A 13,095-nucleotide genomic window follows, 5' to 3' on the forward strand; every position below is an offset into this window, starting at 1 on the left:
ACAAACATGACTCCCCCTTACTTTGTACTCCCCCTTTGTATACTCCCCCTGACTTGCTTGCTTTGCACTACCCTTTCGTATACTCCCCCTTTTGATAAACAAGTGCCAAAGTCAGCGTAAGCACAGCATTAGTGAAATAATAAAGTCGGAATTCAATCACGAGCAATACATAAGTAATAAGTAGATAGAATTGATCTCAAGGGCTAGTAGTAATGGATCACGTTTAGGATAGATGGTCTAGGAGGCATAAGTGGAGATATGGAGTACAGAAAAGAGGCCGCGAAAAGGATATCACATTAGACAGCTTTCACACCGGACTCTTCTCAGGCTCTTTTTGAACCACAGTAAGTACGGGTAGCCCTCTTCTAAGTGAAACGTACACTAGATAGCTTTCACACCGAACTCTTCTCAGGTTCATTTGGAACCATATTAAGTGCGGGTAGCCCTCTTCTAGGTACAGCCCAAACAAAACATGATACATCGGTAAGACAATGCGAGCAATAATATGGAAAAATGTTTGCGCATATAGTAAGAAAGCAATTTCAACCACAAACAAAAGGTGTAAGTATTGCTGTTTCGGAGCACGCAGACCAATGTAGGATTGTAAGGCTCGAATTGTGTGATGGATAAATCAAGTTATGCGAAAGGGAAAGAGTGTCGGACACATGTTCTATCCACCAACTACAGATATACTACTGCATGAAAAAATAACAACATTATTAAATCCACTAAGACCAAAACCGAGAGAATTTACCCATGGACTAGCCATCAACTAGAAGGGGAAGCCGGTGATTCTTCATTAGAGGATGAAGCCGAAGAGGACGCAACCTCAGAAGGAATATCGACATTCACCGCGTCGTCACGACGAAGCCTTTTTAGAATATTGTCAATCTTTACACGACGGCAGGCCAGTCTCTTTTGCTCGTCATGGATGGCAACCAACTCTTCTTCAAGAAAGTGGATAGTCTCGACTATGGCACCATCAGATGAGGACCGAGTCTAGTGGTGGGCAGGGCCGGCCCTGGGCAAGTCTGCCCAGGGCTGGCGCACAGGGCCCCCAAAAATTGGGGGCCCATATTAAAAAAAAATTTAGTATATATATATATGATATTGTTGATCAGCGAATTCACCGCAAGCCTAAATTCAAAATTCTTTATTACCCTAACTGACGCAACCCTCCTCAACGCACTTACGCTGTTACGCACGGCAACTCCGTCGAAGTCGACAAGCCGCAATTATTCCATCAGGCAAATAAATCAAATTGGCGGCAAGCCTACAATTATTCCTACAGGCGAATAAGTAATCAAATTGGCGAATTTCACTGCTACATCTACTGATCTACACTACAGGTTCTAGTTAAACTTTCAATCTTTCATAATTATTTGTTTATCCTTATTAATTATCATGTGATTTATGTCATTCTGTGTTAGTGTGTTTGAAGTTTGATTAACATAAAAAATTGTACTTGATATCAATTTTTGGTTCATTATTTGATTTTAATCAAGAATTAAATTCTTGATTAATTATTTGTTAATAGAGTTTCTAAATAATTTTTTTTCTTTAGGGTTTTATAAATATGTCTTCTAGAAAATATTCATCTGGCTTTGAGAAGCGTAAAAAGAAAAGAAGAATTGAGCAACTAACTCAATCTCAAAAGGGAGCTCTTGAAAAATTTATTACAAAAAAAAAAATCTCAAATAGATGAGCAAAAAGATGATGCCAAGGAAAAATTGTTAGATGCTAATCTTCATATAGAAGATCAAGATGATTGTGAGATTGGAAAAACTTTAAATGATAGTGTGCACAACGATGATATGTATCATTGTGACAATGAAAATAATAAGAATGTTGATAGTTGTTTAGATGATGTTGGTCGCAGTGATAAACCAAATAATTCGCTTTTATTTGACATATATGATCCAAGAAATTGGGATGCCCTTGATTCTAAATTAATAGATATTCTTGTGAAAGATGGTCCTAAAAGAGATTTATCAATAAATAAAGGTCCCAAAGATAAATTCTCTAGAAGATTTTCATCAGCATTTTACACAAGATATTTGCCAAATGGAGAGAAATGCGATCGAGATTGGCTTGTATATTCAAAAGAACTTGACAAGGTGTTTTGTTTTTGTTGTAAGATTTTTAAAAAAAGTATAGGAAAAGGTGTTTTGGTCAATGAAGGTTTTAGGGACTGGACACATCTTGGTGTTAGACTTAAAGAGCATGAAACAAGTGTAGATCATATGACTAATATGACAACTTGGATAGAGTTGCGTCTTAGATTACAAAAAAATGAGACAATTGATAAAGTGGCTCAAGAACAACTTTTGAAAGAAAAAGAATATTGGAGGAAAGTACTTTTTAGGATTATTGCAGCTGTGAAGTATCTTTCTAAAAATAACTTGGCATTTCGTGGAACAAGTGAGAAGTTGTATCAGAATAACAATGGAAATTTTTTGGGTCTAATTGAAATGTTGGCTGAGTTTGATCCTATCATTCAAGAGCATGTTTTACGTGCTAGAAATCATGATATTCATCATCATTATCTTGGTCATAGGATTCAAAATGAATTGATACTTATGCTTGCTACTGCAGTTAAAACAAAGGTCATCAAAAAAATCAAAGAAGCAAAATATTTTTCAGTGATATTATATTGTACTCCTGATGTCAGTCACCAAGAACAAATGTCTTTGATTTTAAGATGTGTGGATATATCAACATATCCAATTAAAATAGAAGAGTTCTTCTTGGAATTCTTGGTTGTGAATGACACTACTGGCCAAGGTCTTTTTGAAGTATTACAAAATGTGTTGACATCACTTGATCTTGATATAGATAATGTAAGGGGACAAGGTTATGACAATGGGTCAAATATGAGAGGGAGACATCAAGGTGTACAAAAAAGACTCTTGGATATAAATCGTAGAGCATTTTATACTCCTTGTGGTAGTCATAGTCTTAACTTGACTTTGTGTGATGTTGCAAATAGTTGTGGCAAAGCAAGGGATTTCTTTGGAGTAGTGCAACGTATTTACACAATATTTGCTAATTCCACAAAGAGGTGGCATATCTTGAAAAGTAATGTAACAAATCTAACTCTTAAGCCATTGTCATCTACTCGATGGGAAAGTCGTGTGGAAAGTGTTAAAGCAATTAGATATCAAGTCAGTGATATTCGAGAAGCCCTACTTCAAGTGGCAGATACAGACAGTGATTCTAAAATTCAAAGTGAAGCGAGATCTTTAGCTACAAATGAGCTTGGTAACTTTGAATTTTTGCTAGCCACAATCATTTGGTTTGAAATCTTATATGCAGTTAATTTAGTTAGCAAGCAATTACAAACAAAGGATATGCTTCTTGATGTTGCTATTAATCAAATTAAAGGGTTAGTTTCTTTCTTCAAGAATTATAGAGAAAATGGTTTTTCTAGTGCCATGGATATTGCAAAGGAAATTGCCACTGAATTAGAAATTGAGCCAGTGTTTCCTCAAAAGCGAAAAATTCGTAGAAAAAGACAATTTGATGAGAGTGCTGATGACACTTCATTATCACCAGAAGAATCTTTTAGGGTTCATTACTTTTTATACATTGTAGATCAAGCTATAATTTCATTGACCCAGAGGTTTGAGCAATATGAAGTATATGAAGGAACTTTTGGTTTTTTGTTTAGTTCTCACAAGTTACAAGCAATGACTGATATGGATTTGAAATCTTGTTGCATTTGTTTAGAAGCAGCTCTTAAGAGCGATGAACAAGGTGATATTGATGGAAATGAATTGTATATTGAGTTAAAATTGCTTAAAGGGATTTTATCGAAAGAAAATATAGGAACAGTGAGTATATTGAATTCATTGAAACAGATGAGTTGTTTTCCAAATGCTACTATTGCATATCGAATATTATTGACAATCCCAATTACTGTTGCCTCTGCAGAAAGGAGTTTTTCAAAGTTAAAATTGTTGAAATCTTACTTACGATCAACTATGTTGCAAGAGAGACTCAATGGATTAGCTTTAATATCTATTGAAAATGAGATTTTGGAAGAAGTTGATATCAAATGTTTGGTGGATGATTTTGCGTCTAAATGTGCACGTCGTATGTCACTTTTTAAATGAAATTTTAGATGTATTTTTTATATATAATATTTATATTTGAAATTTTTGACACAACTTTTTGAACAACTATTATTTATATATAGAAAATACTTGAAAAAAGGGGCCCAAATTAATATATTGCACAGGACCCCCATTTTTATTGGGACGGCCCTGAAAAGGCCCATCAAAATACCAGCAGCAATGGCCCAAATGCACGTGGAGGAAGCAGTGGGCAAATTATACCGTGCACCATGGTGCACATAGCAATGTGCACCACGTATCTAAACGACGTCGTTTTGAGCATTGTAAACTAATCGTCCGTTTTTTTTAAAATCATGTTTCCCGTTGCGGCCGGTATTTGTATTTATGTTAATATTCTGTGTATTCCAGGCAATTATTCTGTGTATTCTAGGCAACCGTTATGTGTATTCATGTTAGTAACACATGTTGTGATGTGTTTTTGCATTCGAATGATTAGGAGGATGAGTTCTGTGTATTTTGTGTCAATATTCTGTGTATTCATGTTATTAACACATGTTGTGATGTGTTTGTGCATTCGAATGTTAGGAGGATGAGTTCTGTGTATTTTGTGTAAATATTCTGTGTATTCTGGGCAAACATTCTGTGTATTCTAGGCAAACGTTCTGTGTATTCTAGATAATGATTATGTGTATTATAGATAATGAATTCCCTGGAGTCATTCGCTTCGGCGTCCACTAACACCGAAACGACGTCGTTTTACGTACGTGGTGCACATTGCTATGTGCACCGTGGTGCAGGGTATAACGATTGGAAGCAGTGAGGGGCAATTTATATCATGGACTAAGGTTCACATAGCATTATGGACCCTGAATTAAAATGACGATGTACAAAATTTATGCTCGTAAGGTACAGAATTTCATAACACAAGACAAAAATCACAACACAAAACACATACACGTGTTATGTATTTACTTCTTTTTCAAATCTAATTTAGATACATAATATGTGTTCATAGGCACAAAATTTCACAATAAAAAAGCATAAATTCATAACATAAGACACAATTACTAATTTCTTTCAGGTAATCTGAGTTTGGTAATGCTATATTACCTTGTTTGGTTCAAGTTATGAGATTACCTGGTAATATTATATTACCTCAAAGCTGATATGACGGTAATGTTTTCAAAATTCAAGGTAATGTGATTACCCTCATTTTCTTAGGTAATCTTAAATTACCTTGAATAATTATCCCAACTTTGCCCTTGTTAACCAATTCTTATATTATAATAATAATAATAATAATAATAACAATAATAATAATAATAATAATAATAAAAGATAACATTCTTCAAGGTACGTGGGTTGAATCTTGAAGCAATATATTTTGTCAAATATCATGCGTTACCATTGGGGTTTAGGTTGCGAGAACTATGGGCGTTGCTTGATCCCAACTATGCCATTGCTTCAGTTTGTTTTGAGAAAGATGGATGTATGTGATACCCTACTTGAGAGTTGATCTCAAACTATCAATGAAAGCACTATTTGACAGTAAGAATGTACTGGAGAATAATTATTAAAGGAGTATCAAGTAAACAAGTGGTATTGCTTCATGATTCTGAGCACAAGTTTGTGAGCGTGTCCCCCTTGTTTTTACGTGGGCTCAACTTTTATACAATGATAATGATTACAATAATGGGCACACAATGACCTCCTAATAATTGCAATATGGAATCAAACCCTTCCCTTTATACGGGAGGTGGTGGGTTCGAGCCTCAGTGGAGGCAATACTGACTCTTGTGCTTCAATAGGTTGAGAAAGTAGTTATGAACTGATACTGCATTGTAATAGAGTAATAATTGCAATATGGAATCAAACCCTTCCCTTTATACGGGAGGTGGTGGGTTCGAGCCTCAGTGGAGGCAATACTGACTCTTGTGCTTCAATAGGTTGAGAAAGTAGTTATGAACAGATACTGCATTGTAATAGAGTAATAATTGCAATATGGCTCCCCTAATAAGTGCATTGGATTCTGGGTTAAACGCATCGCCCTCCTCCCTACTTCACTTCTGACCGTTACTAATTGATTGCGTTAATTGTTTTGAATCCTTCAAGTTAGACCAAGAGGATTTCGGGTTAATTCGGTCTAGCCAGTACCTTGTTCGCTGCATTGTAATAGAGTTGGTAGTATTCAAAAAATAATAATAATAATAATTGCAATATGGCTCCCCTAATAAGTGCATTGGATTCTGGGTTAAACGCATCGCCCTCCTCCCTACTTCACTTCTGCCCGTTACTAATTGATTGCGTTAATTGTTTTGAATCCTTCAAGTTAGACCAAGAGGATTTCGGGTTAATTCGGTCTAGCCAGTACCTTGTTCGATTATCTTATCACAATGTTTCAACACTCCTAGCACTTTCGGAGGAAGAAGTGAATCGATTTTAAGAAAAGTGTGAGCATCACACACATACCTTGATTTTTGTTGATTTATATATGAACTAAAATTTTTGGGAATTTTCTTTTTAATTTCTAGTTTTTATCGAAAAAATTTCTTACACCCTCTAGTATATTGGCTTTGCTATATATGTTGTTAGAAAATTTCTCCACTCCTAATGCATGCAACCGATACTTCCTAACATACATATATGGGAACCCCTTCTTTTTTCAATGGGCATTAGTTTTTTGTACATCATAAGATTTCGCTTAGCATTCTTTTTTTTCTTTTTTTTTTTTGAAACCGCTTAGCTTTCTCAAATACTCATTCCCAAACACGACATTTATAACTTAACAAATATTTGGATGCACTTTCTACTAGTGAACTGATCACCCATTCTAAGATATTCATCAATTACATCTGCATAAGTCTTGTATGCTAACATATACGCATTGCAATACAATTCTGTAATTGTGATCAATTTTATCTACTGATGAAATCTATATTATTATGAAAATATTAGTCATAATTTGTAACACCTTCAATTATGTAAAGAAAAAAGCCCATTTACATTCAAAATTATCGTCAAAATAAATTATCATTGTATGTCAAGTTATCAGAGAAATAGTCATTATATATATAAACGTTGATATGCTTCTTCATGAGTGATATTTTAACCAGAACAGGAATTATTTGGATTAAACTTAGCGAGGATGAAGAAGAAGAAGAGATCGACAAAGTCAAATGAGGGAACATTTTGAGAGCTTTGGATGGAATAGTCATAATAGATAGAACTATAATCACTCATTGAATTAACATATATTGGTCATATTGTAAGAATGGAATTAACAAAATGAGTAATAGGATAAAAATTTATTTAAAAGTATAGAGCATATATAGCGGGGAACTTTGTAACAAATATGCCAGTGAACATTGTAAAGAATTCAGTAGAAAGCTTTGTAAGGAATATGACAAAGAACTTTGTAAGGTATATGACATCAAATTAATTTTGATGTGCAAAATTTATATTCAAAAACTATACGCATCTCATCTGATGTAAAGTGCCAATTGACAGCTCCAGGCCCTGTTTGGTAAATGGCTGTTGGCTGATTGGGTTGGCTGTTTGAGTTAAAAGGTATGATTTGTTAATAACATTAGCTGATTGTAAAAAGTTGTTTGATAGATTGGCGGTTAGCTGATAGCTGTTTGGTATAATTTTTTTCTAAAAAGCTAATTGAAAAAGCTGCTTTGAGTAGCCTTTTAAATTTTAGCATTTTAAAGTTACAAAAAGTTTATTAACCAAACAACTAATAATGATCAAATAAGCTAAAATTGACTGATAGGCTGATTATTTACCAAACATGACCTATGTAATTTGTTTCTTATTTTATTTATGATGCCAAATTAAGCAAGTGGAAAAGATCAAAGGAAATGTGGCCTTCGTAGTAAGACTAAGACAGCAGCAGCCTAGCTAAGTAGGAATAAAATATGAAATGCAATAATTCTTTATTATTGATGTCCTCAAGGTTGCTCATCGGTTCTAAGACTTTATTTACCCAACCCTTTTGACTCAGTTTTCACACACACCTCAGCCGTCTTATCTACCCTCATTTCCTTTAACATTTAGTGCAATTTAGTCAACCCCAGTTTAAATTTGTATTGTATACCCTAAAATTTTAGAATCAAAATGCTAAGGCAAAATCTGTTATGAGACCATTTCAAGCATTCTTATTTATAAATTGAGTCAAATTTTCATAAGTAACTCTTCAATTCTTGTACTGTATTATATATTTTTATTAAAAGTATCACATTTGTTTTCACAAATATTACACTTCCTCTCGTATGTGACAATCAATCAATTTATCAATGATACTTTTTCTCATAAGTAATTGTTCAATCCCTAAATATTACCACTACACCCCCTTTTATGTGTTGGGTTCAGTTAGCGAAGCTTGGATGTGGTTATTTAATACTCCGTATTTAATTTTTCATAATATATTTAGAATTAGTATGTAAACTTTATATATTTAGAAACTATATTGAAAGTACTATTAAACACACACAAAAAATTAAATTTAAAAATTATAAGAAAATGCTAATAAAATAAGCAAAGAAAAAATAATTAGTTTGACCAATGAATAGTAGGTAGGACATACAAAATGAGAAAGATAAAGTATATTCTAATTTTAAAAGTATTATATTTTTTCATTACCAGTAATAAGCAATTTATTCTCGATTAATATTACATTTTCTAGCATAAATATTACATTTCTATTCCGACTGACTCTCTCACACATAGAATATGTCTGTGAGGCGGTTTCACAGGAGACTCAGCCATAATGCAATTAAAAATAACATGCATTTACAATATTAAATTGAAGATTGCATAATTCAGGACACTAAATGCATTTTTTGTATTAAAATTGTAATGTATTCTTAACCACGATACCAATCAAATTAAAGTTGCGCATAAATAATAAATTATCCCCGGATAACGCCGGACGAGCCTTTAATTTGGGATTCTGTGAACCATCTCCGTGTACCCTTTGACCAAACTTTTAGACATTTTCAAAACAAGTCTACTAATTATGAACGTGTTTATGTATGTATATATAGCCATATAGGAACCAGAAACATAATATACCATTTCGATCGTTTCCTGAATGATCAGTTGATCAAATCCCAGAATTGAAATCGAAGAAAAATGGGTCTGTTTGGAAGGAAGTCCCTGGCATCAAGAGTAAAGAGCATGGCTAACCTCGCAATCTCTAGGATTAGTATTCTCAAGAACCAGCATCATGTGAGATGTTCCTACGCAAGGTCCGATATTGTCCAGTTACTCCACCTCGGCCACCACGACCGCGCACTTCTTCGGGTACGTTTCACTACAACGGGCAGAGATGAGAGCTCGTGCTCTATCTCAACTAAAAACTAAGTTGAAGTTGAATTTTATATATTATATGTTAAAATGTCCCTCACTTGTGCGTGCAAAGATGGCTCCCCAGCAACACGTAGATAACTTTTATCGTATGGCACAGAGATTTTGATGTCAAATTGAAGCATGTGCTGCATCTTAACTAAAAATTGAAGCATTCGCTGCATCTTAACTAAAAATTTAAACTGATTTGATAGTTGGACTGCATATTTGTGTTTATATATTATATATTGGACGCACACGTCCATCCCTCTCTCAATCTACCACTAGTTTTAATTCTGGGCTTTAAATTAATTTGTTTATTGCAGGCTGTGCTTGTGATCAAGGAACAAAACATGTGCGATGCGCTAGCCATGATGGAGAACTACTGCCATCTTCTGATTGAGCGAAGGGCACTGTTAGACAGTAACATGTTAGTTAGTGTAAATTCATCATATGTTTTAATTTGTGGAAAATAATGTTGTACGTAGTTTAATATATGGTATGAGTGTGGCCGGGTTATTGATATATAAATGGGGAATATAATGTGCGTGCAGGGAATGCCCTGAGGAGCTGAGGGAGGGCATATCAGGCTTGATCTTTGCAGCTTCAAGATTTGGTGACTTCCCAGAGCTTCAACAACTAAGACACATTTTTGCATCAACATTTGGTCAAGAATTCACACTTCAATGCGTTGAGTTAAGCAAGAGTTGTGGAGTACATCCAAAGGTATATATATATACTTTTTAATTCTATAAGTCGAATATATATATATATAGCCTCGCTGAAATTGACAAATTTAATTTACTGTGTATGAAAAATGTACAGATGATAGAAAAACTGTCCACACATTTGCATGAAGCTGCAGGCAGAGAGAAAAGACTGAAAATTGTAAATCAAATTGCTATTGACAGTGGAATTGGTCTCCGGGCAGATGAAAATATGGACAACAATCAAGATAAACAGCGCAGTCAATCCACGCAAGAAGAATGACTTCTGGTGCCTAAAGTTACCTGGAGAGAACAAAATAAAGGGTGTGATTGGTTCATGGGATTATACATAAGGAATGACAATCAAAATCATAGTTAGTATTGATTGATAACTTTTTAAAATACAATTATGAGATTTGATTATCACTCCAATTAAAAAATTTATTCCCTAATTAAAAAGGGTATCATTTCATTTGGTAATCTAATTTTTAAGTTTAGATTAACATTTTTAGATTTTTTTTTGTTCATTTTGATGCTTTAAACGTCATTTGTTATTATAATCAATTGCTTTAATTTTTTGTTTTTGTATTTTTAAAACATTATTTTCATTATAAGATTATATATAATCAAACATTGTAATCATTCTAATTTCATCCTACTACCAAACATGCAAAATGCTTTCACGAAAATACATTACTATTGCTAAATATTTAATTCTCATTCCAATGTGTAAACCAAACACACCCTAAGAAAGTGAATCGATTTTGACCGAATATGAAAAACAGGCCGGCCGGAATGGTAGTACCATAGTAGTCTGCACAAAAAATACCACGAAGGGGGAAGGAGGTGGCTGCCTGGCTGGCGTCCACCCCAGAATATATAATATATGCATGCACAAGTAATAATTATTGTAGGTGTACTCCGTGGAGTATAATTCTCACCAAGTATTTAGTTGTTATTGGATGAAGAAAAAGGAAAGAACAAAAACTATTGTCCACCCCTTTTATTAATTAATCAATCAAAGCATAACACATAGTGTGTAACATAGTTGAAAAAATCGCTAGGGGCTCCCGACTTAGGACGCCTAGGCGAGGATTAATCGGGCCTAGACACCCGTGTATTTTTTTATTTTATTTTTTATTTTTTAAAAATTTGTTTAAGTATTTTTTATTTTTTAAAGACTAATAATTATAAAGTATATAATACTTTAATAGTTAATACTAAAATATTAAAAATTAACCTAAAAATATATAGAGTTTGTACAATTTAGGGTTATTTCGCTCAAAAGGATGTTATTTTGAGTTAAATAAGTCATTAAAAAAAACAATAGTTAATCGGCCGATTAGACGGCCTAGTCGGCGTATAGGAGGCTTAGGCGGCCTAGGCGATTTTACTATGGGCCAACACATCATCAATAAAGATAGACACCTCGCTTGGGTCAAAATTTCCCCACGTGGTCCATCCCATGTCACTATCAACATTAATATATGTTTAAACTATCCAAATTATTTTAGTATACACTTATTAACTTTTTTATATTAATTTTTATTTAAATTTAAAACTTTTCAAATTTGGCGGGCCTAAGGCGGGGTGGGGCAGGCCGACGACCTCCCTTAAGCCCATATTTTGAATGACTTTTTAACCCACCCCGACCATATGATGGACTTTGGCGGGCCCGTCCCGCTAACCCATTTCAACAACTCTAACATTTACACAAGTTTTGTAGGTAGAAATTCAATAATTAAATAGTTTATTTTTTAAAAAAAAATAAAGAATATACGGTGATATTCTAAGAAAATCGCCAACTATTCTATAAATTGAAAAAAAAAACACTTTAAATGGTTATTTTTCTTAAAAACCACTATCTAAAGTGTAATTTTAAAAAAAATGAATTAAAAAGACTTTTTATGACTATTTTTGTAAAAACAAATAAATAAACATGTTTTCTTAAACTTGTTTTGTAGCCGTGTTAAAATGTGTGTGTTCATTAAGCTCAACACAAAGTTAAAGAAAAAAAGGGTAAAGAGATATTTAGTAAGAGAATTTTTATAGCGACTCGGGTTAACCATACTCTACTCTCTCCTTACCAATAAGAGATTTCACTAGTATCCACCAAATCAGGTGAAAAGTTTCACTCTAGTTACAAACCAAGCCAACTATGTTACTTGCTACCACTAAATGACAATCCTTCAAACGACTTTCTTCATCAATTTGCACGATCATCACTACCTCACCACCTTCATCAAGGGTCGCCCATCAACTTGCCTTAAAAGAAATAAGTTTTGATCCCTAAGGAAGTTTAGTCTGAGAAACTCAGAATATGATAGAATCTAGATGATCCTTTGAAGCGTTTTAGCTCTTTGAAAAATGGTTGGGCACTCTTTGCACAATAGCTTTTGAAATCATTTTAGTTTGTAACTTCTTCCGCAACACACCATTAGGATGGGTAAAAATCATTTTCTTTTAAGTGAAATGAATTTTTCTAATTGGTGCAGGTCCAAAAAACATATTTGCATACTGTCAGATATCTTTTTGTCACGTATCCTTGGATAGTGTGCCCAACAACTCTTATCACGAAAGGACAAGAAACATTCCTCATACACTTCGTACATCTATACCGGTGAACCCTTGAATTGGTGAGAAGATTATGGTCTTTATGCATTAAGATCGTGTGCCCATAGAGACATTTCACAAACCGAGTCTTAAGAGATATGATTATTTTAAAGTTCGTAAAAAAAAATAAAATAAAAAATAAAAAATAAAAAATAAAATTGAAGGCACTTATCGTGATTATATACTTCTCTGGTGAGGTACCATTGTATTTCCATAACTCAAGAATGACATACTTGATCGTAACTAGGATTTAGCAATTTCTACTTTGAGATACTTCTTTATGCAAAAGCAATAATAGTTGGAATACTCAATACTATCCAATATGCAACATTTTGAAAATAACTCTTCTA

The 13,095-nt window shown here is 33.7% G+C and overlaps 2 protein-coding genes across 2 annotated transcripts; both read left to right on the forward strand.

The window, feature by feature from the left end:
• Positions 1-491: 491 nt before the first annotated feature.
• LOC116020421 lies at positions 492-5,573 on the forward strand. Its single transcript, XM_031260897.1, has 5 exons — positions 492-561; positions 1,738-2,076; positions 2,203-3,362; positions 3,405-3,949; positions 5,495-5,573. Exons 1-5 carry the CDS (start codon positions 492-494, stop codon positions 5,571-5,573), a joined length of 2,193 nt encoding a protein of 730 aa, XP_031116757.1.
• A 3,613-nt stretch (positions 5,574-9,186) lies between these two features.
• Positions 9,187-10,415, forward strand: LOC116020422. The gene is made up of 4 exons (XM_031260898.1): positions 9,187-9,383; positions 9,752-9,855; positions 9,980-10,151; positions 10,251-10,415. The coding sequence occupies exons 1-4, from the start codon at positions 9,213-9,215 to the stop codon at positions 10,413-10,415; spliced, it is 612 nt and encodes a 203-aa protein (XP_031116758.1). The 5' UTR covers positions 9,187-9,212.
• The last annotated feature ends 2,680 nt before the right edge of the window (positions 10,416-13,095 follow it).

This window comes from Ipomoea triloba, chromosome 5 (assembly GCF_003576645.1).
Source record: "Ipomoea triloba cultivar NCNSP0323 chromosome 5, ASM357664v1".
NCBI classification, from domain to species: Eukaryota; Viridiplantae; Streptophyta; class Magnoliopsida; order Solanales; family Convolvulaceae; genus Ipomoea; species Ipomoea triloba.

Coding starts and splice junctions, on each gene's coding strand:
- LOC116020421 (XM_031260897.1), top strand. CDS start 492: ATGCGAGCAATAATATGGAAAAATGTTTGCGCATATAGTAAGAAAGCA. Junction 2,077..2,202: donor TTTGCCAAATGGAGAGAAAT/GCGATCGAGATT, acceptor ACTGGACACATC/TTGGTGTTAGACTTAAAGAG. Junction 3,950..5,494: donor GCAGAAAGGAGTTTTTCAAA/GTTAAAATTGTT, acceptor ATTGGGGTTTAG/GTTGCGAGAACTATGGGCGT.
- LOC116020422 (XM_031260898.1), top strand. CDS start 9,213: ATGGGTCTGTTTGGAAGGAAGTCCCTGGCATCAAGAGTAAAGAGCATG. Junction 9,856..9,979: donor GCACTGTTAGACAGTAACAT/GTTAGTTAGTGT, acceptor ATGTGCGTGCAG/GGAATGCCCTGAGGAGCTGA. Junction 10,152..10,250: donor GTTGTGGAGTACATCCAAAG/GTATATATATAT, acceptor AAAAATGTACAG/ATGATAGAAAAACTGTCCAC.